General features: G+C 41.3%; 1 protein-coding gene across 1 annotated transcript in view; it reads left to right on the forward strand.

Annotated features, from left to right (window-relative positions):
- nbeab (neurobeachin b) overlaps positions 1-23,191 on the forward strand; it is a 236,494-nt gene that overhangs the window by 105,269 nt on the left and 108,034 nt on the right. Inside the window, 6 exon segments of the mRNA XM_061719704.1 lie at positions 2,094-2,262; positions 3,818-4,241; positions 12,976-13,133; positions 14,250-14,376; positions 15,938-16,065; positions 20,402-20,463. Of these exon segments, the coding sequence (XP_061575688.1) occupies positions 2,094-2,262; positions 3,818-4,241; positions 12,976-13,133; positions 14,250-14,376; positions 15,938-16,065; positions 20,402-20,463 (1,068 nt within the window).

Raw genomic sequence — 23,191 nt, forward strand, 5'->3', positions numbered from 1 at the left:
TGTTTTTGCAACTAAGGGCCCGATTTACTAAAGGTTTGCGTGTGTAAAAACTAGGGGTGGGTATTGGGAAGGACCTCACGATACGATACGCATCACGATACTTGAGCCACGATACGATACACCTTGCGATATCCCGATTATGCGATATCCCGATTATTATATTCTACATAGTTCACAGAAAAATTTAAAAATGCATTACACATCTTAAAATCCAAGTTGTATATATGTACATCAGATGATAGTGATGGATCTTAAAATCCGAGTTGCACGTTCATCAGATTATAGTGACAATTCATGGGACAAACTGAGTCAAAACAATGTTTTATTATAACTATACAAGCTAAAGTTACAACATATTTGTATATGTTTTTCATATTATTTACATCATATGAAATTAACATTAAATTTAGTATGAGGTTGCTTTAATTATGTGGCAAATGATAATAAAAACAAGAAAGATGGGTACTAAAACCAAGGACAGGCACAGTGATCAGTCAGTATAGATATAAATCCATAAATAAATAAACCTCTGTCCATTATTTTTCATTTTTTAAGGACAGGCAATTGTGTTATATAAAAAATAAATTATAAAATGAAATAAAACGTGAAATAAAACCGGAGCTCAGTGCAGGGCCCTCCCAGGGTTGGTAGAGAGTGGCAATGCCCAGGACTGTCACTTAGGTAGGAGCACTGGGTGATATAATGGGAAAAAAATCGGGGATAAAAAATATAAAAAAAAAAATATATATATAAAAAAAAAAAAAAAAAATCGATATTCAAATTTTGAATATCGTTATTGAATCGGCTGGAAAAGTATCGCGATATATTGCCATATCGATATTTTTGCCCACCCCTAGTAAAAACGTGTGCAAACTTGACAGCACCCGCAAACCAAAGTGCCAGCTGATCTACTAACAGCGTGCAAAGAGGACTGCGCCTCTCAAATGAGCAAAATAGCACACGCAATCCATTTAGTACTTTTGCCCTGATGAATAATCAATATGGGGCGTACCCACCAGAAATCGCTAAATACTGGGAGGGAAAGATGCAAATTGGTCCATTTACCACGCGCAATGAGATTTACCAAGCCTGAAAGTAATTGTGGGGATTGTGATTGCGTCTGTATTTAATACGTTCCAAAGGAAGGTGCTAATCTCCACATGCAAAAGGAGAAATATTTTATTTAAATGTTAAATCGAGTATTATTCAGCAAAAGGTTGCCACAGGAGGCACATTCATTTTTTTATTTGTGATAATAAATAAATCACGTGTTTTCATGGAGAAAAAAGTGTTTCTTATTGTGCGCCTATACTTGTTCTGCAGTCATACCCCGGTTTTGTGCCGTATTCAGGACCCCTGCCGTGAAAAGCACCCCATCGTCTGACAAAAATGATATTCTCATTCCGTGTTCTGTTCATGTTCTGTTGTCCATGTTCTGTTTAGCGTCCAGTTTTGTGTTAATGATTCATGTTTAAATGCGCTCATGGATTCGGTTAAAATCGGGTAAATGGTTATTGATGTCATTAATTAATAGCCTGCTTACTGTGTTGTCTTCCATAATATTTGTAAATATATATATAATATAAACTCCTAAGTATGTGTTTGTGTGAGTGTGTATATATAAATATATTGAAGTGTCAGTGTGTTGTTTTTTTTCTTGGTCTACTTATCATTGAATATACGAGGGGGTGCTTTTCACGGCAGGGGTGCTGAATACGGCACAACAATTTGCCTCTTCCACTAATATCTCTAACTCCAACTCGTCAAATTTCATGTTGCGCTTGCGACTATATCCTGCTTTCCATCCAGACTCTCCATGACGCAAAGTTTGCGCCGCAAACCGTAAGACACGCAACACCTCATTTGAATACTGCAGTTTGCACCTGTTATCAATTGCGCACGCAATCTTAGTTGATCACCCGCAAAACACACAACAACAGCACGCGCAAACTTTTTCAGTGCACACGCAATTTAGTACTCTTTATTTAGGATCTTAGTAAATCGGGCCCTAAGAGAACAGTGGGGGAAGTGGATTGTGGACATTTGTCTGAGCAGAAATGGTCCTAACCGTTTTTTGCGATTCCTCCCTACAGGATGACAGTAAACAAGCCCAGTTCTTGGCTTTGGCCGTGGTCTACTTCATCTCTGTCCTCATGGTCTCCAAGTATCGCGACATCCTTGAGCCCCAGCGTGAGCCTGCCAAGATGAGCAGCCAGGCGGGCCGCGGCGCGCGTCAGGACGTCGGCTCGCTCACCAGCACAGGTGTGGGCGGCTGGGCTCTGCCTTTCTCACAACACTTCGTCTGTTCACTTCCTTCTGTTGCTCACCCACTCTTAGTGGGAGGCGTCTGTGGCTGACGTACGTCGCCGCTCACTGTCTGTGGTCCTTTTTCTGTTAGCTCGGTCTCAGCTTGTGGGAGCTGAGCGCTCATTCAGTAAAACAACGGGGATGCCCTGCTGGCACCAGTAGCTCAGCTGTGATTTATTCATGAGCTCTGCTAATTGCACCACACAGAATTAAATGGGGAAGCAAATAGGCCGGTGCCGGAGACGGTGGCTATGGACTTGAATAGACGTGAATTTTTTTTTGCTCTGCAATGAAAGGTAGCAAGTGCCTCGAGTCGTAAATCATACATTTAGTCACATGAAAGGAAATCATTGGCTGCCCACAAAGGTTCGACCCGCAGTCTGCATCATTGCCAATTGCCTTCATGGGACATACGAGTTGGCATACTTCATCAGCCTTCTCTCAGATAAAAGGTAAAGTGCATAAAAGAAAATAGGATAAGAGGAGAGGGGGCCAAAGGGAATAGCTAACTGTAATTTAAATAACTGAGACCGTGCAGAGAATGAAGAAAGAAGATGAGTATTGGGATGTTGAGAGATTAGAAAGCAGCGGCATGCTGTCCGACCACTGTTTGGTTTTTTGGGGCAGCGAAGCCAGCCTTTGCTATTTTCAGCCCCATCTGTCAGTGCCCATTAGGCAAGCAATCCACCAGAGGAGAATGGGATCATAGAGGTTGCTGTGAGAGGAGAGGCACACTGCCGCCTTCATAAATTTTACCAGAAAATAGGGGAATTTTCCAGACGGCATGTGGCAGACGATTGTCTGATGGACCAGGAAGCCAGACGACTTGCCGGCTAAATCAGGCCGCGCTGACCTCGTTAGGGGCCATGTGATGAATATTAATATGGCTGCCCTTGCATCTCCGTTGCCACTGGGTCAGGATGAACCAGAATCTGACTAGCAAAAGGTACTTCTGCTGCCCTCTGGGATTGTCAGAACGCACTATGAGCCGATACCTACACATTCCCCGGTTGGACTGCAGAGAAAAAGCTACATATTTCACATTTTCATCCATTAAAAAAAACCTGCTGTGCACAGTTTATTATGTCCCGAATTAATAGGGCAGTATATCTTATTTTAAATGGGTTCTCCTACAAAGTAGTTCAATATATATGGCTTAAGGCAGGAAGAAGCTGAAGAAAAAGCCTCATATTTTATTAATATAGTGGGAAAATAATAGCGAGCTAATCTCAGTGGAGAATCAGAGCTTCTGGATAGAGATCTAAGGAGCTGCCTTGGCATGCAGTTCTCTCTACACATGTTATATTTACTCTGGTTAGGAATGTAAAGCTAGCTTTAGAATTCAGTTTTATTCGCTGGTATTGGAAATCAATTATTTAGGCAAATATTACACTGACACTGAGATGGCATTTATCTATACAATGCTGTGTGCCCAAATATTTGACTTGTGTTTTATATGTATGATGTGATATGTATCTGCCTGACACTCTCACTTGTGTGTATTGTACAGAAACATCAGCGGCATTTCAAAACAGTAAGGATCAAGCTGTGCTGTCAGAAGACCTCCACAAGGGGAGGCCTCTTCCCCACATAGACTCCGGGATCGGAGATGAGCAAGTAGCCACCATCCTTAATGGAACTGATCCGGATCATAGACTGGGACCTGGTGCCGTGGGCGAGCTCATGTCCACGCTGTCTTCTGAAGTGACGAAGAGCCGGGAAAAGAGGCCCTTCAGTGGGGCGATGCTCAAGCCGTCTTCCTCCAGCATCAGCGTTAATCAATCCAACAAGGGCATCAACGTCAAGGAGATTCTGAAGAGTCTGGTTGCAGCTCCTGTGGAGGCCGCAGAAGCCCGGCTGGAGCCGTGCTCTTATCCGGACCCGGCTGCCAAGGCCCAGGCCATGCTGCCGCTGCAGTTTCACTCCTTTGACAGGTGAGGAAGCTCTCATCGGTTTATAATTACCAGCCATCTGAAAATAACTCACGTTTGGTCATTTTTGTTGGATTGCTGATGAATGAGGAATAATTATATTCATTTCAAATGTTCATTATTATACTCGAGCATCATTAAAATCAGATGTTGTAATGAGCCTCCTTGATTTGTCAAATATGTCAGTGTGAGTGTTTAGATGCTATTCACTCATTTTCTTTGTGAAACACTGTCATTGTCACTGGATGAGGAAACCCACTGACGTGTAAAGCTGGCCACTGATACAGAATGTAAAAGTTATCGTTCCTCATAGTTAAGCAGTCCCTTTTAAATCGAAGCTCTAAGGTATTAGGACATAAAAAAAAAGAATAAAATCATCTGGTCTTTATTGGGTCTTAAAATAGGTAACTTCAACCTTAAAACAGCTCATGAGATACAGCACTGCATTGTGCTATTATCTGTTTAGCTAAATCCAAACCAAAGTACAAACGCAGTGCGTGTGAAGCTGAGACCGTCCCATGATTCAGTAGCTCATAAAACCATCTCAGCCAGCATTAATTTGAAATAAGCATTTTCTGTGTGATGTTATCAGTCTCTCACATGGTTGTGGAGAAATCTGACCTCACTTCTCGTCATTGAGGTTTTCAGGCATTTGTTTGTACACAACTTCCTAAAGGACTCCAACCGGGCCTTCCCAGTACCTGGTTTCTTTTTGGCCATTCTGTTATAGATTTGAAGATGTGCTTGGGATCATTGTCCCATCATTGCATCAGGCAGGTTTTGGCTGTTGGGACAGGTGGTCACATTTAACTATAAGATAATTGGTTGAGGGAGAGGACACTTTCTCCTGGAAACCCTCTCACACAAGCCAAACTTGTGTCATCTTTTTATACATGAATACATTTCATTGTTATGCGCTTTAAAGGAGCCGTCTGTAAGAAATGGCCAAAACTGGTACTGCAGTCACTTTCAAAATATTGTTGAGCGGCGTGTACCCTCCCCCTCCTCCCCCCAACCAGAGGTTGCCAGGTAGGCTGCAGAATGCAGCAGGAACGTAGGCTGCCATGGCTGCGATAATTAGAGCCGAGCTGGCAACCCGGATGCCGAAAAAATACTGACTTGGTGATTGGGAGATGGGTGGAGGGTGGAGCTTCAGAAACAATACTGACTTGGTGATTGGGAGATAGGTGGAGGGTGGAGCTTCAGAAACAATACTGACTTGGTGATTGGGAGATAGGTGGAGGGTGGAGCTTCAGAAACAATACTGACTTGGTGATTGAGAGATAGGTGGAGGGTGGAGCTTCAGAAACAATACTGACTTGGTGATTGGGAGATAGGTGGAGGGTGGAGCTTCAGAAACAATACTGACTTGGTGATTGGGAGATAGGTGGAGGGTGGAGCTTCAGAAACAATACTGACTTGGTGATTGGGAGATAGGTGGAGGGTGGAGCTTCAGAAACAATACTGACTTGGTGATTGGGAGATACGTGGAGGGTGGAGCTTCAGAAACAATACTGACTTGGTGATTGGGAGATAGGTGGAGGGTGGAGCTTCAGAAACAATACTGACTTGGTGATTGGGAGATAGGTGGAGGGTGGAGCTTCAGAAACAATACTGACTTGGTGATTGGGAGATAGGTGGAGGGTGGAGCTTCAGAAACAATACTGACTTGGTGATTGGGAGAGAGGTGGAGGGTGGAGCTTCAGAAACATTACTGACTTGGTGATTGGGAGATAGGTGGAGGGTGGAGCTTCAGAAACAATACTGACTTGGTGATTGGGAGATAGGTGGAGGGTGGAGCTTCAGGCCAAAACAAAAAATGACAACGTAAACATTAGTTGAGGGCTGCAACTCCTCTTTTTAAACTGGAATATCCTGGCTTGAGTGCTGTTGTCAGTGACATAAGTATTTGAAATGAACATGATTTTTAAATGTCTGTTGACATATCGGGGTCATTTTCTGATTCGTTTTATTATTGCTCTTACATACAGCTCCTTTAACATCTCTCACCTAGATCTGTGGCGTCTGAGATATAACTTTAGGGTGCAGCTTCTCCGAGCATCTCAATATCTGAACATTGCCATATCTGAAACATTCTCCTCTGGGAAAATTACTGCCAATCTTATCTATTTTTCCACTTTTCTTTGTGGACACGCCTTCTCACAGTAGACTTATGGACTCCAAATTGTTGACTCCAAAAGGCCTTGTAGCCATTCCTGGGTCAATGGATAACATAATTGATGGTTATCTAAGATTATTGCTGATTTTTTTCCTTCTTGGTATTGTGTTAACTCACAGCTGAATGCTCTGGACCATCAAACTGTCACATCCTCTGCTTTCATACACATAATAACAGTTTTTAATGAAGAGCAGCATCTGCCTGGCACGAAAACTATTAATTCAGTATTTTTTTAAATGCTGCTTTGGCATTTTGGCTTATTTTCTGCTAAATGAATAATGACACTGTATAATATATCATTAGGGCCCGAGCACTTACAGTACTTACAGAATTTTTCTTTCTTTCTTTCTTCTTTCTTCTTTATTTTTCCGACGAAAGGAGGGTCTTTTTGCCCCCCTAAACGTGCCCCAAAAGTCACCAAATTTTGCATGCAAGCCAGGCCTAGCAAAAAATGTGATATTTAATGGTTTGCATTAATGGGCGTGGCAAAATGGCTCAACAGCGCCCCCTAGAAAACTTTGTGCGTACATGCACGAAAATCGGTACACACCTGTATCATGTCGCAACTTAAAGAAAAGTCTCTTGGCGCCATGGCCGAAACCGAACAGGAAGTCGGCCATTTTGAATTAATCATGTAATTTGGGTGTGTTATACATCAAAATGTGTGTCTAGATCCTGCGACGATGGGCATTACTTTTCTCAGTCAAAAGCGTTACAGTGGCGACGATAGACGGCAAAAAGCGGGACCCCCCCTTCATCTGATTGGTCCATATTTGATAGTCCCTATTTTCTGGCATAACCTTTGAATGGTTTGACGTAAAGAGTCGTGGGTGGTGTTTCTTACTCGGTATTGAGTACTTGACCTTCATTGGCCTGAATAAGCACCGCCCCTTCTTCTGATTGGTCGATATCTGAGAGTTCCTACTTTCTGCAATAACTTTTGAATGGTTTGGTATAGAGAGTCGTGGGTGGTGTCATCCACTAAATGTCCAGGCCTGAAGAATCTACATGCAAGTCATACAAGCGCTTCCACTGCAGCACGCCTGAACGTGTACGAAGGTGCGAGGGCCCATTCATCGCTGATTGCAGCTTTAATTTTGTTTTTGTAATTCTTTCGTTGTAAACCTATTTTTAACAACTGAAGAAAATATCATTGAAAGATATATGCATATGCATGTTTTTGATTTAATAAAAGCTCTAGACTTGTATTTATCAGACTATACTGTATATTTATAAGATCATCATGATCCGATCTTTATATGTTTGTGGATGGCTAACACACATTTTAAATCACAAAGGAATTGTGGTTGTGGGTTCCAATGCCTGGTCGCCTTCCATCAAATGACCATAGATCTGGGATGTTAAAACTTTTGGTTTATGTCAGTTATTGCAGTATACCGCTAATGGTTTGAAGTCAAGTGCGACACATTATTCATAACAGCCAGCTTGAATTGTACTCTTTCCCGTTAAAAAGAAATCCCAGTGTTTGAAAGGGTCCCTGAAGCACTGCTGTATCGCTGCAGTTTATTTACATTCCTGGATTAGATAAAACCACACAGTAATCTGTCTGGATTTGGGTGTTTACAAACCTGCTGCTGCAGGGATGTTGGGCTTCAGCTTCCTCTGATCCCCATTTCCTCTGGCTGGTGATGTTTTGAAAATCATAATTTTTCTTCATTTGAGTTAGTTTGGCACAAATAAAACACAACTGCACCACAGTTTTTCTTTTTTTTCTAGGATGTTTATGCCCATGTTGTCACATCAGATCCTGCAGGGAAACGCAGGGGACGCGCTGGGTCGCCAGCAACAATGGGCTCTCCCCTCCGTTTAATGCCTTCTGTTGCTGAGCTGGGGCTGAGGTGAGCCTGATGAATAGAGGGAAAGATGGAGGAGTATGTGGTGAGAGGACGGCTGACAGGGTTGGGGTCTCTTGGGCGTTGATGACAGATTGAACAGAAGTGGCCGTGCGCAACACTATGGCCAGCCATCGTCCTCACCGATCACACCCGTAATGGGAACTGACAGCCTGAAATGAGTCGCCACGGCAAAGTGTATTATTTTTGAAATGCTTTCACACAAAGCCTCCTGACCACATTTACAACTTTGTCTCATGCTTTTTATGTCAGCCCCCCCCCCCCCCCCCCTCCCTCCCGCTGCTATTTGCTGTGTCTAATTGTTTGCCACCTGCCAGCGAAATGAACTGCCAGCCATGAAAAAGGCCTTTCAATTGTCTGTCAGGGCAAGAATAGATTGGGAGTGACATCAAATAAAAAAAAGAAATGGCTTAAGGTGAAGTGCCCAGGTGCAAAATAGGAAGGGATTAAACGGCTCCAGATTCACTTACCAGATACAGTAAAGTAACTCTACAGTCCCTCTCTTTTGTTTCCACAGTCTAATTTAGCTCTTTGAGATACGAGTTGTTCTTATGTATTTCTACGCTCAGATGATGGAAAATCAAGATAGCGGGTTATTATTCAATTTAGGTAGAAGATGTAAGCATAATTCTCCTACATCCTTTATTACAGCATATTTCTTGGCTATCGATGTCTGGGTTTTTTTTTTTTCAGAATAAAGAACTATTGAGGTACAATCTTGTTTTTGGATTAATAAAGAAAACATTTCATCAGTAATACTTCACACTGCAGAAATCCCCCACAGACGCAGACCTAATTAAAATTCATCCTAAAATTAATCCCTACTTTATTCTCCGCTACTCAATTAAGACAATCCTATTAATAAAATATACTCTAGATAATCTATACATGATTCATGAGCGCTGGGTTTATGCATAATTCATTAAAAGAGGTTTGTGTTTTATCAACATCCTGTAGGTCTAATGTAACGTCCCGGCCATGCTAAAAGAGAGGGCATGTTCCTGCTGTAACTCGCACCCCGCGGATACATTTGGAAGCAGGTTAAATTCACACCCACTTCCTACAATCAAAACACGTTATTGATGTGCTGAAACCTGTCAGTGTCATTTCACACAGGACAATTGGCGTGTAGCTCGACTAAATAAATGATAGTTGTCATGAGAGTTCTTCACGGCACAGCTGTATCCCTGGTGATATTAATATTTCATTAAGCTTTCTTGGATTTCTCTCTCTCTCTCTCTCGCTCTCTCTCGCTCTCTCTCTCTCTTTCTCTCAGTCTTGCTCCCCTGTGTGATCTTGATCTGCTAAGTTTCAATTCTTTTGTTTTACTTCTATTTTTAAAACTGATCCCTTCTGCACGGCTTTCAATACCAAAAATAGAACTGAGTGACAGTGATGTCCACTCTGCAACACTGCCACTCAATTTCTAACATTATTTAGTTGTTTTTTTGTGTTTTTTTCTATATTTTATCCCCAGAGAAAAATTGGAAATCTGTTTCATCTGTAAGATAAAACAGTATAGGTTTGATTATATTGAAAAAATATGTTTTTCAGTCAAATAATATCTACGATTACGTGTCAAACAACTGGTAAAATGCCCTGCCCACATAAGCTTTGTTTTCTAGTTTGTGTTTCTGTGATGTGATCTATGTGAGATGGGCAATGGATATAAAACAGCAGCAAAAGATGACAGCAAAAGGCTGTGCAGTTGTGCTGAGGGAGTGCATCTGGGGATTTGCCTCCGATGACAACAGGCTTAGTTCGTGACAGAGCAAAAGCCTGGCCTTTGTCACCCGGAGTAACTGCAGGAGTCTGGACGAAACATTATCTGTCACCTCCACACACCCCAAAGAACAACTCCAGACCAGATAAGGACAAGCATTCCTTCCTTTTTCTGTCAGAGCGCTCTCGCGGGGCCAAGTTCAGCGCATCATCTTTAATCCCTGGCCAATCGGAGCAGCAGTCTGGAGCCTTGGTGGCGTGTCTGTGCTTTCCTCTGCCGTTATACATGAGGTCACAAGTGCAATTTTGATCTCGAAGCCTCCACCAGCTTTTCTTTACACGTTTCTCGAATTAATTCTCTTTTCTCTGTCTTTTCCACCACATTATGTCTGGAAAATAAGAAGTTAGGCCACCACTAGCAAATTCTGCTACTTTAATCATTTGCACTTTAAAACAGGAAAAAAATGCTTAAACCAGAATTTGGGACTCTTTGAATTAGGGCTGGGCGATATGGACCAAAAGTCATATCTCGATATTTTCTAGCTAAATGGCGATACTCGATATATATCTCGATATTTTTTCTGTGCCTTAATTGGGGTTTCCCCCAAAGCATTATAGCATAGCATCTCTGTTAGCTTCATTTTTTTCTGAGGCAAACCCTTAAAAAAACAGTCAGTTTTAATACAAAGCCTCGTGCCAAATGTCACACAGGTTCCTTTATTAACAGAGGTCTGCACAATATCAAAATGTATAAAACAAATGAAATAAAAATAAACTGCCTGCATATATAGAATAAAAATGCTTCTTGAATAAAATAAAACAAATATCCCTTTCCTGCATAACAATTAAATTAAAATACACTGTGCAATTAATACAATGTAGACAGTAACAGGCAGACTTTTCCACTGAGGTTGACAGTTGTGCAAATAACAAAACATTTGTGCAAATCTCAAATAAAACATTCAAGTCCATTTGTCACAAAATAAGCTATATCAAAATCATTAAAAAAAAATGTAAAAAAAAAAAAAAATTTAAATCGATATAAACGATATTGTCTCGTACCATATCGTGTTTGAAAATATATCGATATATATTAAAATCTCGATATATCGCCCAGCCCTACTTTGAATATATGAACTATGATTTGAACTTACAACCCCTTTTACTAACTATAAAAAAACCTAATTAGTTAACCCTGTAATCCCGAGTGTATCACATTTAATGCATGAATTCCTGAGAATTTGTGAGCACTTCCTGGTGTTTTTCCTGCTGATGATGTGTCTGCATTACGGAGCAGTGCACAACCGCTTACAGTAAGAGCCTGCTAAATCTTCCCTGAGGTCTTTGTCAATCAAACACATTTTAATTTCTCCTCGCAGCAGTTGTGGCGTATGAGCAGTTCTCTGGAAAAAAAAAAAGTTTTCTGTCAGACTTGACCTGGACTGTCGACGTTAACTGACAATCCTTAATTACGTTACAAACTGAGGAAATGGCTTGTCTTTCTGGCTTGTGGGCAGCAATTATTTTCATTTTGTGCAGCATCCAGCAGCTGCTGGGAGGCGCCCAGGGCTGCGGGGAGGGTTTGAGGAGTAAACTGCTTTTAACACCTTGAATTTTACATCCCAGCCCAACAAGCCTCGTCTTTAATGAGATAAATACTGTGTGAAAACTTTACAAATGTTATGGGAGTTGTATTTTGCTTTCTCGGATGCCTAAATTGTTAAAATGTGATCCTTTTTTTTTTCCACTATCAAATTTTACAAAACAAAAATTGCTTGACATGAGGATTTGGACCATCTCTTAAAGCTCTGCTTTTTTTCATATTTTATACCCATATAACGATTTGTAGAAAGAAAAAAATGCAGGAAAGTTGATCATCTGTAAGTACACTAACATGTAACTACTTACAAACCTGGATCTCGATGTTTGCATGTGTACACACAAAAGGCAAAGTCTTGAATCCGATGCTCCATTAGTTTTTATTTCGTCACGTTAAACACATAAACATTGCATAATGCACCAGTAACGGCCTATACGTGGCCACTGATTACCGTCTGGTCAGAGTTAGGGATGATTTTTTTTCACTTCCCAGCAGAGCAGAGTGCAGTACAGGGTCACCGGTAGCAGAAGCAGATGTAAGGGAAAGTGTAGGAGCACGAATCCTGGCCCCTGCATTTATATACGTCCATCTCTTGTTTACACGTGAGTGCGTCTGTTTGTCTTCCATACTTGATGTTGAAAGATGGAGTTACAAGTCAGGATGTTTACCTTTCAAATGCCCTGACTAATGAGGTGGCATGCTCTCGCTGGCAGGGCCTCACAGCAGAGAGAAATGAAGAAACTCACTCCAAATTTCCCTTTCTCCCTCCGTCACCTACAGTAGGCTACATGAATCCGTATTATTCAAAGTTTTATGTTCTCTGAGTATTCCAGAAAGGGGGGAGGAGGAAGTCATTTGACTATAGGATAGATACCAGAGGGATAAAGGCAGAGACAATCTTTATTTAGGTTCTAACAAAAGAAAAAAAAACCTGGTGATAAATGTTGCTTTTACTAAAAGTCAGTTTTATTATTTAACAACTCGTGCACTCTGAGGTTAACTTGCTGTGGAGCTGGCAGATTTCCACGGTTTCAGGGTTATAATTATTTCCATTCTTTCTGGGGGGAAAAATAAAACACAAAGGTACATTTGGCCCACAGTTCCAGTCCAACACTTTCTGGTACCATTATATTAGCACCATGAGTCAGAGCACAATAATGATATGGATTAAAAATCCACAGTTACTGCCTGTGATTGCCAAAAGACTTTGAATGATTTAAAATGATTTTATCGACAGTTACAACTCTTGCGAAATTCTTTTTATTTAAAATTTTTATTGCTGTTATTTTTGCATTTTGTCTGACCCAGATGTGTCTTATTTAAAAATAAATAAAAGAAAATACCATATGTGTTTCCCTGTAGGAGTGTGGTGGTGCCTATGAAGAAAATCTCCCCAGGCACTTTAGTGGTTAACGCGCTGGGAACCAGCAGCAACACCTCCCCAGGGCTCGCAACCAGCAGCACCCCCAACATCTTTGCTGCTGCCTCTGCAGCCCCCAAAAGCATGATCAACACTACTGGTAGGTCTTACAAAAAGGTTGCAAGGATATCCTTTCAAAGCTGCAGAACTACATTCAGCCTCACTTGTGTTGATTTTCCTGTTTCTTTTCTTCTTCCTTTACACAATGCTACATGGGAGCTTGTTTAGTGCTTAGCGACCCTCTCTGCCTTTCTTTCACTGATGTCATTCAAAGAAGAATAGAAACAAAGCATTTTTTTTTCTCCCCACTCTGGATCATGTGACCCTGTAAGCCCTCGTTTGTACCACTAGGTGGCTCTCTTTACCCTCCATTCACCATCAGCACAGACTCTGTGGACTTCCAATTGAAAACTACTCAGTTTTTTGTCATGTCCCCACTTGAGCTTCTCTGGATTTTACTGTGAACCCCCCCCCCCCCCCCCCTTTATTATGAGGAAGACCTAGTTAAACATAGATCCTGTCCGACTGCACGACTTCCTCCTCCTGTTGTGACGTATTCCCTGAGACTGTGAGCTCTTGAGGCAGTTTCCCCAGGGCTGATGTAGTGCATACCTCTGAAAGGACCCACTTAACACCAGCATTCTGAGCCCCAACACCTTTTTAGTGTCCCGCATTAATTCCTGCAAAGAGTTTCCCCTCTGAAACTCTGTGTAGGGATGTGAGAAATATGCGAGTGAAGGCGTGCTTTCAGCTGAGACAGCAGACTCTCAACCGTCTCATTTTCCCTGCTTTTAACCATTCACAAGCACAGTCATAACAGTTTTATACATAGGTGAGTGCTGCCGAGGAGACATGATTCAGGGCTCCCCCGAATCATCACGTTAGCTTCGCAAAATGAAATGTATTTTTGATTTTTCGCTGCGCATGCAAATAGGTTCAGCACAATTTGTGGGATGTTACTACAATTTGTGCAGAGGTCTGTCAGTAGCAGGTTTGAGATACCACTTGTCATTCTTTCCTCCTCACACCTCATGTTTTTCTGTCTGCTTGACATTTCATACATGAACATGAACATGTAATACCTCAAAAAGCACCATTTATTCTGTATTGCATTTAAGAATAAAATGAAAGCTTAAATGTAGCAGTGGCTAACACACAAAGATCTACAGTGAGATAAGCTTTCCCTGAGCTAAAGCTCGTGTTTTCCTTTCTGCAGGTGCTGCTGAAGTGGCCTCCGCTTCCTCCTCCTCTTCAACCAGTTACGCCAATGGCGCTACAAGTAAAAATCTTCCAGCCGTGCAAACGGTGGCCCCCATGCCAGAAGACACCGTGGAAAACATGAGGTACGAGATCACTGGGATGGTTATCAAAAAGATTCATTTACATACAGTACAGCTTATTTACTTGTGTGTGAATTCACTTGTCTGAGACTGATAATTGAAATACGTATTCTCTGTTTTTTTGATTACTTTGATCATTTAATTAAACTCAATCACTTCTTTTACATGAACTGATACACCATGATTCACCAGGCCTTTTATTTTACAATCGTATCTTCAGTGTTTTCAAGAGAAAATAATGCAAATGAAAGGGGAGTGGTTTAACATTTGATTGTGAGGAGGACGTTTTGCCTAATGCGAGTATACGTCTGGTTTTGACCTTGTCTCATTTAGTCGCTCTAAAAGCAGACATCTTCAGGTCTACTCTGATCACTGAGGGCCCAGGTCTTTCCCCAAAGTCTCTCCTCTTTTTTTACGATCTGTCAGGGGACTAGAAATACTGTTGCCATGGCGGCAATAACAATTATCACCCATAAGTGGGAAGCCTATGACGGCCATATGTTTCCAAAGCCTAATTACTGTTACGTTTATGGGAAAAACAACTTAAATACCTACTGGAACTGAAATAAAAACACTACATAAATATTATATTAATCTTTTTATAACCATTATTAGTTCATGAGTGTATTAAGGGGTAGCACAAACAACACAAGGTGCTACCTGTTGTTTGTTCTTTTTTTTCTTTTTATTTCAGCGTCTTTTGCGAAACTGACCACGATCTGCATAAGAGAGCGACGCCTCCTGACTTGAAACCCTTTAGCTCTCCGACAGGATTGCAGGCAGCCCCCGGTGATGCAGGCCAGTGTCTTAGGCAAGGACATCTATGTTAGTCACCCTCCCAGCATCCTGCCTTACATGCCAGTCTGTCATGCCTCTGCTATGTCTCTCCGTGTTGCTGGAAGGCGGATTGCACCACACATTCTTACAAATCCTGTAGCCAGCCTTCCTGCCTTCACTATGTTTTTTCTTGTCCCGCTGCTTTCTGTCTATCTTAGAAAAGAAAAAAAAGCTACAGTCTTCCTCATGTTGTCTTTTTTATCTCCGGGTGCACATGCAGATGCACAGAGATACGCAGCATCTCTGTCTGCGTTCAGTCTGAGCTGAGTGGCTGCACGACTCCAGCGCGCAGTTCTTCTGAGGTGCTTCGATAGTGTCAAGCAGAGCCGTGTAGTGAGTGTCTGCGGAAGATGTGAAACTTCCTCTGCAGTGGTTAACAACTGCACTCTCACTTGTAATCCTGGTAACATATCACACCAGAATGCAAACAGCTGGAATGATATGTTCACAGCTTTTTCTTTTCTTTCTTTTTTTTAAATACTATTTTTGGTTGGCCTCTGTTGTGTTGGCCACCATACTCAGTGTTATCTGGCTTGGTTTGTATTCTCAGAAATGTGTTGAACTTATGTTCAGCACCCCGACTACACGCTAACTGCTGTGTGCAGCAAAGTGACTGCAGGGCTTTTCTGCCTAACCTTTAATTGAAGAGTACAGCTACACCTCTTTTCACTTTTGCTCCGGTTCATTCATGCTGTGACTTCTGTTTTCGATGTGTTTTCGTTGACAGCATCACTACGAAGCTGGAGAGGGCTTTGGAGAAAGTGGCGCCCCTGCTGCGAGAGATCTTTGTGGACTTCGCACCTTTCCTGTCGCGAACCCTGCTGGGCAGCCACGGACAAGAGCTGCTCATAGAGGGTATGGACGCTGCACGGTGGACCATTTTATTCTCAGTGCTCTTTATGCTGCCCTGCATCCAGCAGCCTATTGTTATGTGGATTCCACCAGCTGATGGATGCATACGCACCAGAAGGTGTTGACATCACTATTTTGCACACAAACTCTGGGTCTGTCAGTGTAATTCAGTCTGCTTTCCCATTAATTGCTCTTGTGCCATACGTGTTTTGCTTTCTCATTATTCACTCCACTGACTGATGAATCCTTCAAGCCACATTTTTAAACACCACTGTTTTATAGTCACAACAAATATCAATTAGAAATATTTTCTGGAATAATTGGTCTATTAGTAATTACATATCCAGAGCTAAATTAACATGTTTCCAACTAACCCCATTACTGCATGGGTAAACTTTTTTTTCTCCAATGGGTAAGCATTTATCTACTATTATCTGCACACTTTTATAGGAAAGTCTGACAGCATTTATTCTGTTTATGTCTTTATTTTGTCATGTGGCATAAAAAAAATTAACATAATTGAGCAGATTTGATGCACAATAAAATTTACGAAAAACTAGATTTTGTGCACAATAAAACCTCCTCACATGGAAACTGAAATGAAATATCAAAAATTACTGATTGTATTATTCAGTAATCCCCTGCAGGCAATAAAGTAATGGCACCGCGAGCAAAGCTGGAAATTTCAGCCTCGGATTTTACAATTCTCCGCAAAAATTAAACAGACTTTATGTTTAATGACTTCGGTAATTTTATTTCACGCAGCATTACAGCAGTTATACTACAAATAATTAAACATCTGTGTTGACGGCTCTGGTTGTGCACAGTGTTTGCAGAAGTGTGTGTGATCCCTCCGCTGCACTCGGCTCCAGTCGTCAGACTTATTTCCTGCGGCTGTTTAGAGATCCCCCGTGCCTTCCTCAGGCCTCCGGTTGGCAGCCGCTCACAGAGCTACTTGTGCCTAACCTCAAGGACTACACGTCTGCATGTGTGTACTCTGCTCTCTGTTCTCCTGGCTCTTGCTGCGGCTTGTACTCGCAAGAACAGACAGTCACCGCAGTCGGCACACGCATGTGCGTGACTCCGTCTGCAGATGTTCGTCCGCTTGTCCGCTTTCGGAGAAAAGAAAAAAAGAAGTGCGTGTGGCTTTGAGTCTCTTGTCTCGCATCAAAATCCTATCTCTGCTTTTTCTCATTGCTAAAGTCATTTTTCTTAAAGGAAGTGAAACCGCTTGTAGTTTCAAAGGTCTGTGCACAGAAAGCCAGCAGACTAAAAGAATGCATTTCTTGGAAATTATTAGAGCTGGAAAGAAGTTGTTTGACATAAAGAGTCTGGTTTGATTATCAGAATTTTTTATTTTTATTTGTGTCCCTCATTGATCTTTTTTATTGGATCTGCTGGAGTCTTTTTTTTTTTTTTTTTTTTTTCATTAAATCTGGACTTTGAAATGTATCACCTTTGTCAGGCTTATACATTGGCAGGCTTTTATTTATTTATATATAACCGGTGCTGTCAGAATGATGAAGTTAAACTTCATACACTAACAGCATCTCAGCTGGGCAGTTTTCAACACTATACTTATGCCGTCCATCCAGTATGTAAACTTTAAGCTTGTGAGGATACTGTACGAGGGGCGCTGAGGATAGTGCTCCATGTCAAGAGAAAGTAATAAAAATCCGGTACTGTAGCCTTGACAAGTCTGAATATGTCTGTTACCCTTTCACTCAAAGTCTGTCAGCAGACTGACCAAGCTGACAAACCAAAGCTGATCTCAGGCTGTAGACGGTAACCCCACAAATAAGGTCACCGACAAGACAGCTGAATCCTGAGCACCCGTCACCAGACATGTTTGACCCTGTCTGAGACTGTGAGAATGTGCTCCCCGACATGGATTGCAGCAGGTTTATATAAAATAATAAGTACAAAGATCTACCACTTGTACTTTTGCACATGTGGATTCTTTAAATGTATCAAACCACCTCAGATGGCCCCACGGTACTTTTGCAGCGTGTGCTTGAGATGATTTGCTTTCCTCTCTGTTTCTTTCTCTGCTCTCCTTTCTGGCTCTTCCCAGGCACACAGTTGAAATACTGTGCTGCAGTGCAAAGGCGCTCCATTTACCAGTAATTACCAGCCATCCATCACCCCTCAGATTGCCCAAGGTCAAGCCCTCCTGTGCCCCCATGTGCCCCATTGCTTCACCCTATTCCTTCATCCCCTTTTCAGCCTCGTGGTCACCGCTGCAATTACGTTGAGTGCACTCTGAGCTTCACACTTGTAGTTGGTCAGTGAGGGCTGTGTGTGAACACTGCTGCTGTTGTGATGCCTGCCGCCTGCTTCTCGCTGTCCCCTGAGTGGCCCAGCCTGCCGCCACATCACCCCACAATGCCACATTCACCCGTGCCTTAACCCCTTCCCCGTTTACAGGAAAAGACTGGCAGGACGTGTTTAAATAGAATGCATTTAGTTTGTCTACCAGCACAAGGCCAGGGTCAGTCGGCCACCTGACTCCTATGTCAGAGCCGGCTGATCTATGGCTCTGCATGTCACTGCTATAACAAGAGGTCAGCCGCGGCGCTCTGTGTACAAGAGAAGGGTCACATCCTCTCAGCGTACTTACAATATGTTCCTTTGGACAGTGTCTACTCCATCCATCCAACCAGAGTATTTAGCTTTGTGTGTGTCATTGTACATTATTCCAGAATGCAAAAGTACTTCCACTGAAAATTGTCAGGATGAGTCACGGGAGTTACATTTATAGGTACAAAAAATGTTTCTCAACTATGAATATACCAGAAGCTTTGCAAACTCATCAGTAACTTGATGTTAATGTATATATTTTTAATTGTTAACTGGTTCGTAGCCATATTAAAACAGACTATTTTAAGTCTATTACAAATCTAGCATTTTCAGTTTAAATATTTTATTAATAGTTGACTGAAAACTACGACGGAGTATTAGGGCCAAACAAAAAAACAAAAAAAGGAAATTACGAGAATAAAGTCATAATGTAACGAGAATAAAGTCGTAAAATTACGAGAATAAAGTCATAATATTACGAGAATAAAGTCGTAAAATTACGAGAATAAAGTCATAATATTACGAGAATAAAGTCGTAAAATTACGAGAATAAAGTCATAATATATTATAAATATATAAATATAACTTCACAAGATGCTCAATGTTCCTCATTTTAACACAGGGAGAAAAAGCTCTTCCTGTTAAGAGTTCTCATAAATTATATTCTCATAATATTACGACTTTATTCTCGTAATTTTACGACTTTATTCTCGTAATATTACGACTTTATTCTCGTAATATTACGACTTTATTCTCGTAATTTTACGACTTTATTCTCGTAATTTTACGACTTTATTCTCGTAATATTACGACTTTATTCTCGTAATATTACGACTTTATTCTATTACGACTTTATTCTCGCAACATTATGACTTTATTCTCGTAATTTTACGACTTTATTCTCATTATATTATGACTTTATTCTCGTAATTTCCAATGTTTTTTGTCTTAGTTTGGCCCTAATACTCCGTCGTAGAAAACAGAGTGTACCTTTTAATGTAAATTGGTCAGTTTGATCCTTTGCTGAGGATACACGTTTAATTCACACTATCTCCTGAATAATTTACAAATAAAACATTAAAAGATCAGGTAAAACTATGATTCGATATTGCAGATACTGTAATAGAGCATGCAAATAGTCTTAAAGTAGGAATATTTAGTTCCCTCCTTTTTAATTGACACTCCTTCACCCATGAAACAATAGCAGCTGTGTGCTATCGGGTTTTAGTCTGCCAGCCCATAATTAGTCGTAGAGAGTTGCTTTCGCTGCTGATTGCACCTCCCATGATTCTCACCAGGTGCAACAGAAAGGTGCAGAAAATAAGACCAGTTGCAGTCATTGTTTCTACAAATGAGCTTTTCACACCTGCCCATGTTTCATTAGAGACTTGTCTGCTTCGGCGGCTCACAGTCTGCAGATCGGAGGTCGGGGAAGAAGCTGTGACTGTCTTCTGTGAGCGCGTGGCACGTGTGAAAGTAGATGTGCGAGTGTGCGCGAGGAATGCTCATGCATGTGTTGCAGATGCTTCTTTCACTTTTGTGTTTTTTTTCCTATTTTTTACGAAAAATTCCCAGCACTGTTTTGTAATGTTACAGAACTGCCTCAAAAAAAAAAACAAGTGCAGAATAAACACCCCCCCTTACTTCGGTTATCTTATTGCTTTTTCTCCTAAATTATACAATAAACCCTGATCAATTCTCAGTTATTCTTGTGCTTTCATTTATGTTTGACTTCTGTCCTGTTCATCTCTCTCCAAAGGTCTAGTATGTATGAAGTCGAGCACTTCAGTGGTGGAGCTCGTCATGCTCCTTTGTTCTCAGGTGAGTTTCTTTCTTTCTCATCTTCTTCCCCAGCTGCTCTTTCAGCCTTGTATTGTTCTTTGGGGGCGAAATCTATCTCATATGTTGTGGGGCTTTACCTATCAGTGTATCCTTCCAAGTACTTTCAAAGATTTTTTAAGACCAATTCACAAATTCATAACTATAATACCAGACAATTTGAGGATCTCCATTCTTCATTCAGTCGTACCAATAGCAGTCAGTTCTCCATCAAAGACAGAGGTGCCTCACTCTGGAATTCTCATATACTTATTGCTAAATCTTCACTGTCTATTAATAGTTTTAAACAGAGATTGAAGACCAGCCTTATGGATCAAGCATCTAGAAGTGCTTCCACTTAATGTGGACTCACTTCTGCACATGCACATACTCACGCACACACACACACATACAAACACACATGTGCATGCTCACATGCAAGCACACACACTTATTCAACCGAGAAATAGTTTGCTTGTAAATATCCATCTTTTTGGAACGCTGTTTTTTGTCTTTTGTTCTTGCTATTATTTCAATATAATGTATTTTCTTGGTGAGAACTTTGAATAAGCCCATTTAGGGCTTCCTTTCTCACCTGCACATATTTTCATGTTTTTATGTTCATTACAACTTTTGTACCGTTTTTTTTTTTTATGTTGTGCAAATAAACAAATTAAAATAAAAATTAAATTAAAATCCTTTTTCGGACAATGTCCTTTAGGAAAACTGTCCAAACAGACGAGACAGAGAAGGATGGTACTCTGAGAATCCCGGTGACTCCGTTGTTTTAATCCCAAACCCTCCTTTTCCAGAACAAGCCCCGCCTCGTCGAGTCCCGCGAGTGACTGATCACCTTTAAGCTGACCCTCTGGATCTCTTGTTAAACCCCTGTTTTAGAGAAGGTCAGAGCCCTGATGTAGCAGTTAGAACAGGAGATATTTAACATACCTTCTGTCAGCCCATCAGTCTTGCGTCAGGAGCCCATAAGGAAGCCATTACTTGGTGCCTCTCTGTGAATCCAGACTGCGGGCCAGAGACTTTAGGAGGTGGATTGCCACTTTTGCGTTGCTCCGTGATATCCACAGTCCAAAACATTCTTCAGGAGGGGGATATAAGCCTATATTCGCAGACTTTCTTTTCTAAAGAAAAATGTACAAAAATGGGACAGCCAACCCTGAGTTATCGTCATCTTTGGGATGGGTTTTGATGGACTCTTTTAGGTGCTGCTTTTCAGTCTGTAGACTCTCTGTGGGAAGTTGTCTTTTCCAACTCCAGAATTTATTGGAGATGAGAGCATCAGCATGCTGTTAGGGATCTGAGTCCCCCCCCCCCTTTACACAGATAACATTACTAAGGCTCCAGAGGTTCCTGACATTAGTGGCTCTGGGGATGAAACCCAGGCTGAGATATTGATCCGACCATGAGACTTTGGAAATGGACTGTATAGCTTGAAGTCTACCGATATCAAAGAGTGTTGAGGCATTACTCCAGCTCCCAATTCTGCATGAAAAAAGTCCATTGAATCCATATCCAATCCACTTATCTAATGTGATTTTTAAAATCATAGTCTAATAATGGATATTGCTTCCTCGACATTACTCCCACCACTACTGAGTCATCAGGACCAAATATGGTGTTTTGCTTTCCTGATAAAGGCATTGCAGTCGGCTCTCAGTGGATTTCTTTGGCAGTATCTCCAAGGATTTTTCAAAAGCACGAGTTTTTTCCTCGTATGCAGGATGTGGTTTGGATGACATCACTATGACACGCCAACTTTAACACGTCCTTCACTTATTTCAGCATTAATGTTTAAAGACAGCCAGGAGGGCATTTAGCTGACCTTTAGTCCCTCTCTGTTTTGTGACCTGTCAGTTTTATGAATAAATTAGTGCTAATGATCTGCCTTTTTTCTTATTTATGCATACTAATCACAGCAATCATCGCGTGGCTGGACTCAGCTGCAGACACTGTGTGTCTCTCTCTTCAGCCTGGGCAGCTGAATGAAAAGGTCAAGCAGCTCTGTTTCTTGTAACAGCTTAAACATATAGGGGGGATCTAGAGTGGAGCCACGGAGATTTACTGATGGAAGGCCTCCAGATGTGGAGAGTATAACAGAGCAAAGCTGAGCAGATAAAAGCAAAGGCTCCCGCGTACTGACAGGTTGGATTGAAACACCACAAATAGTTAGTACCCTGCTGAATTTCAGAAAGATGAAAGTGGGAGGAGAGCAAGCCTTACAGAGGCCTGAGAGCTGTTTACTGGAATTGGAGTTGTGGGATTTTAAGTGGTGACTTTTTGAAAGATAGAATGAAGAATGGCAGCTTTTCCCCAAGAGAGCCTTCATCATTTTCAGTGATTATTAAACGCTTCCTAGTACTACACTCGTCTGTGTGCCAAAATACTTGACCTCTCTTCAGTAGTATAGAGTTTTTTTATTTTGTCACTTTTTAAAAAATTTTTTGTTTAGTTTTTTGCAAAGGATTAAAATCTCAACGAATTGAGCTTCAAAATAAAGCTTTTCATATAAGAGTTACCGTATTTTCTGGACTATAAGCCGCTACTTTTTTCATAGGTTTTGAACCATGCGGCTTATACAAAGGTGCGGCTATTCTGTGGATTTTTCTTCCAGCGCTAGGGGCGCTCTAGCCGGAATTAGAATCAAAACTAAGACAAAATAAATGCAAAGAAGAATACGCTACTTCTTCTTTAGCAGATAGAAGTAGGTAGAAGC

This window comes from Cololabis saira, chromosome 4 (assembly GCF_033807715.1).
Source record: "Cololabis saira isolate AMF1-May2022 chromosome 4, fColSai1.1, whole genome shotgun sequence".
Lineage (NCBI taxonomy): Eukaryota > Metazoa > Chordata > Actinopteri > Beloniformes > Belonidae > Cololabis > Cololabis saira.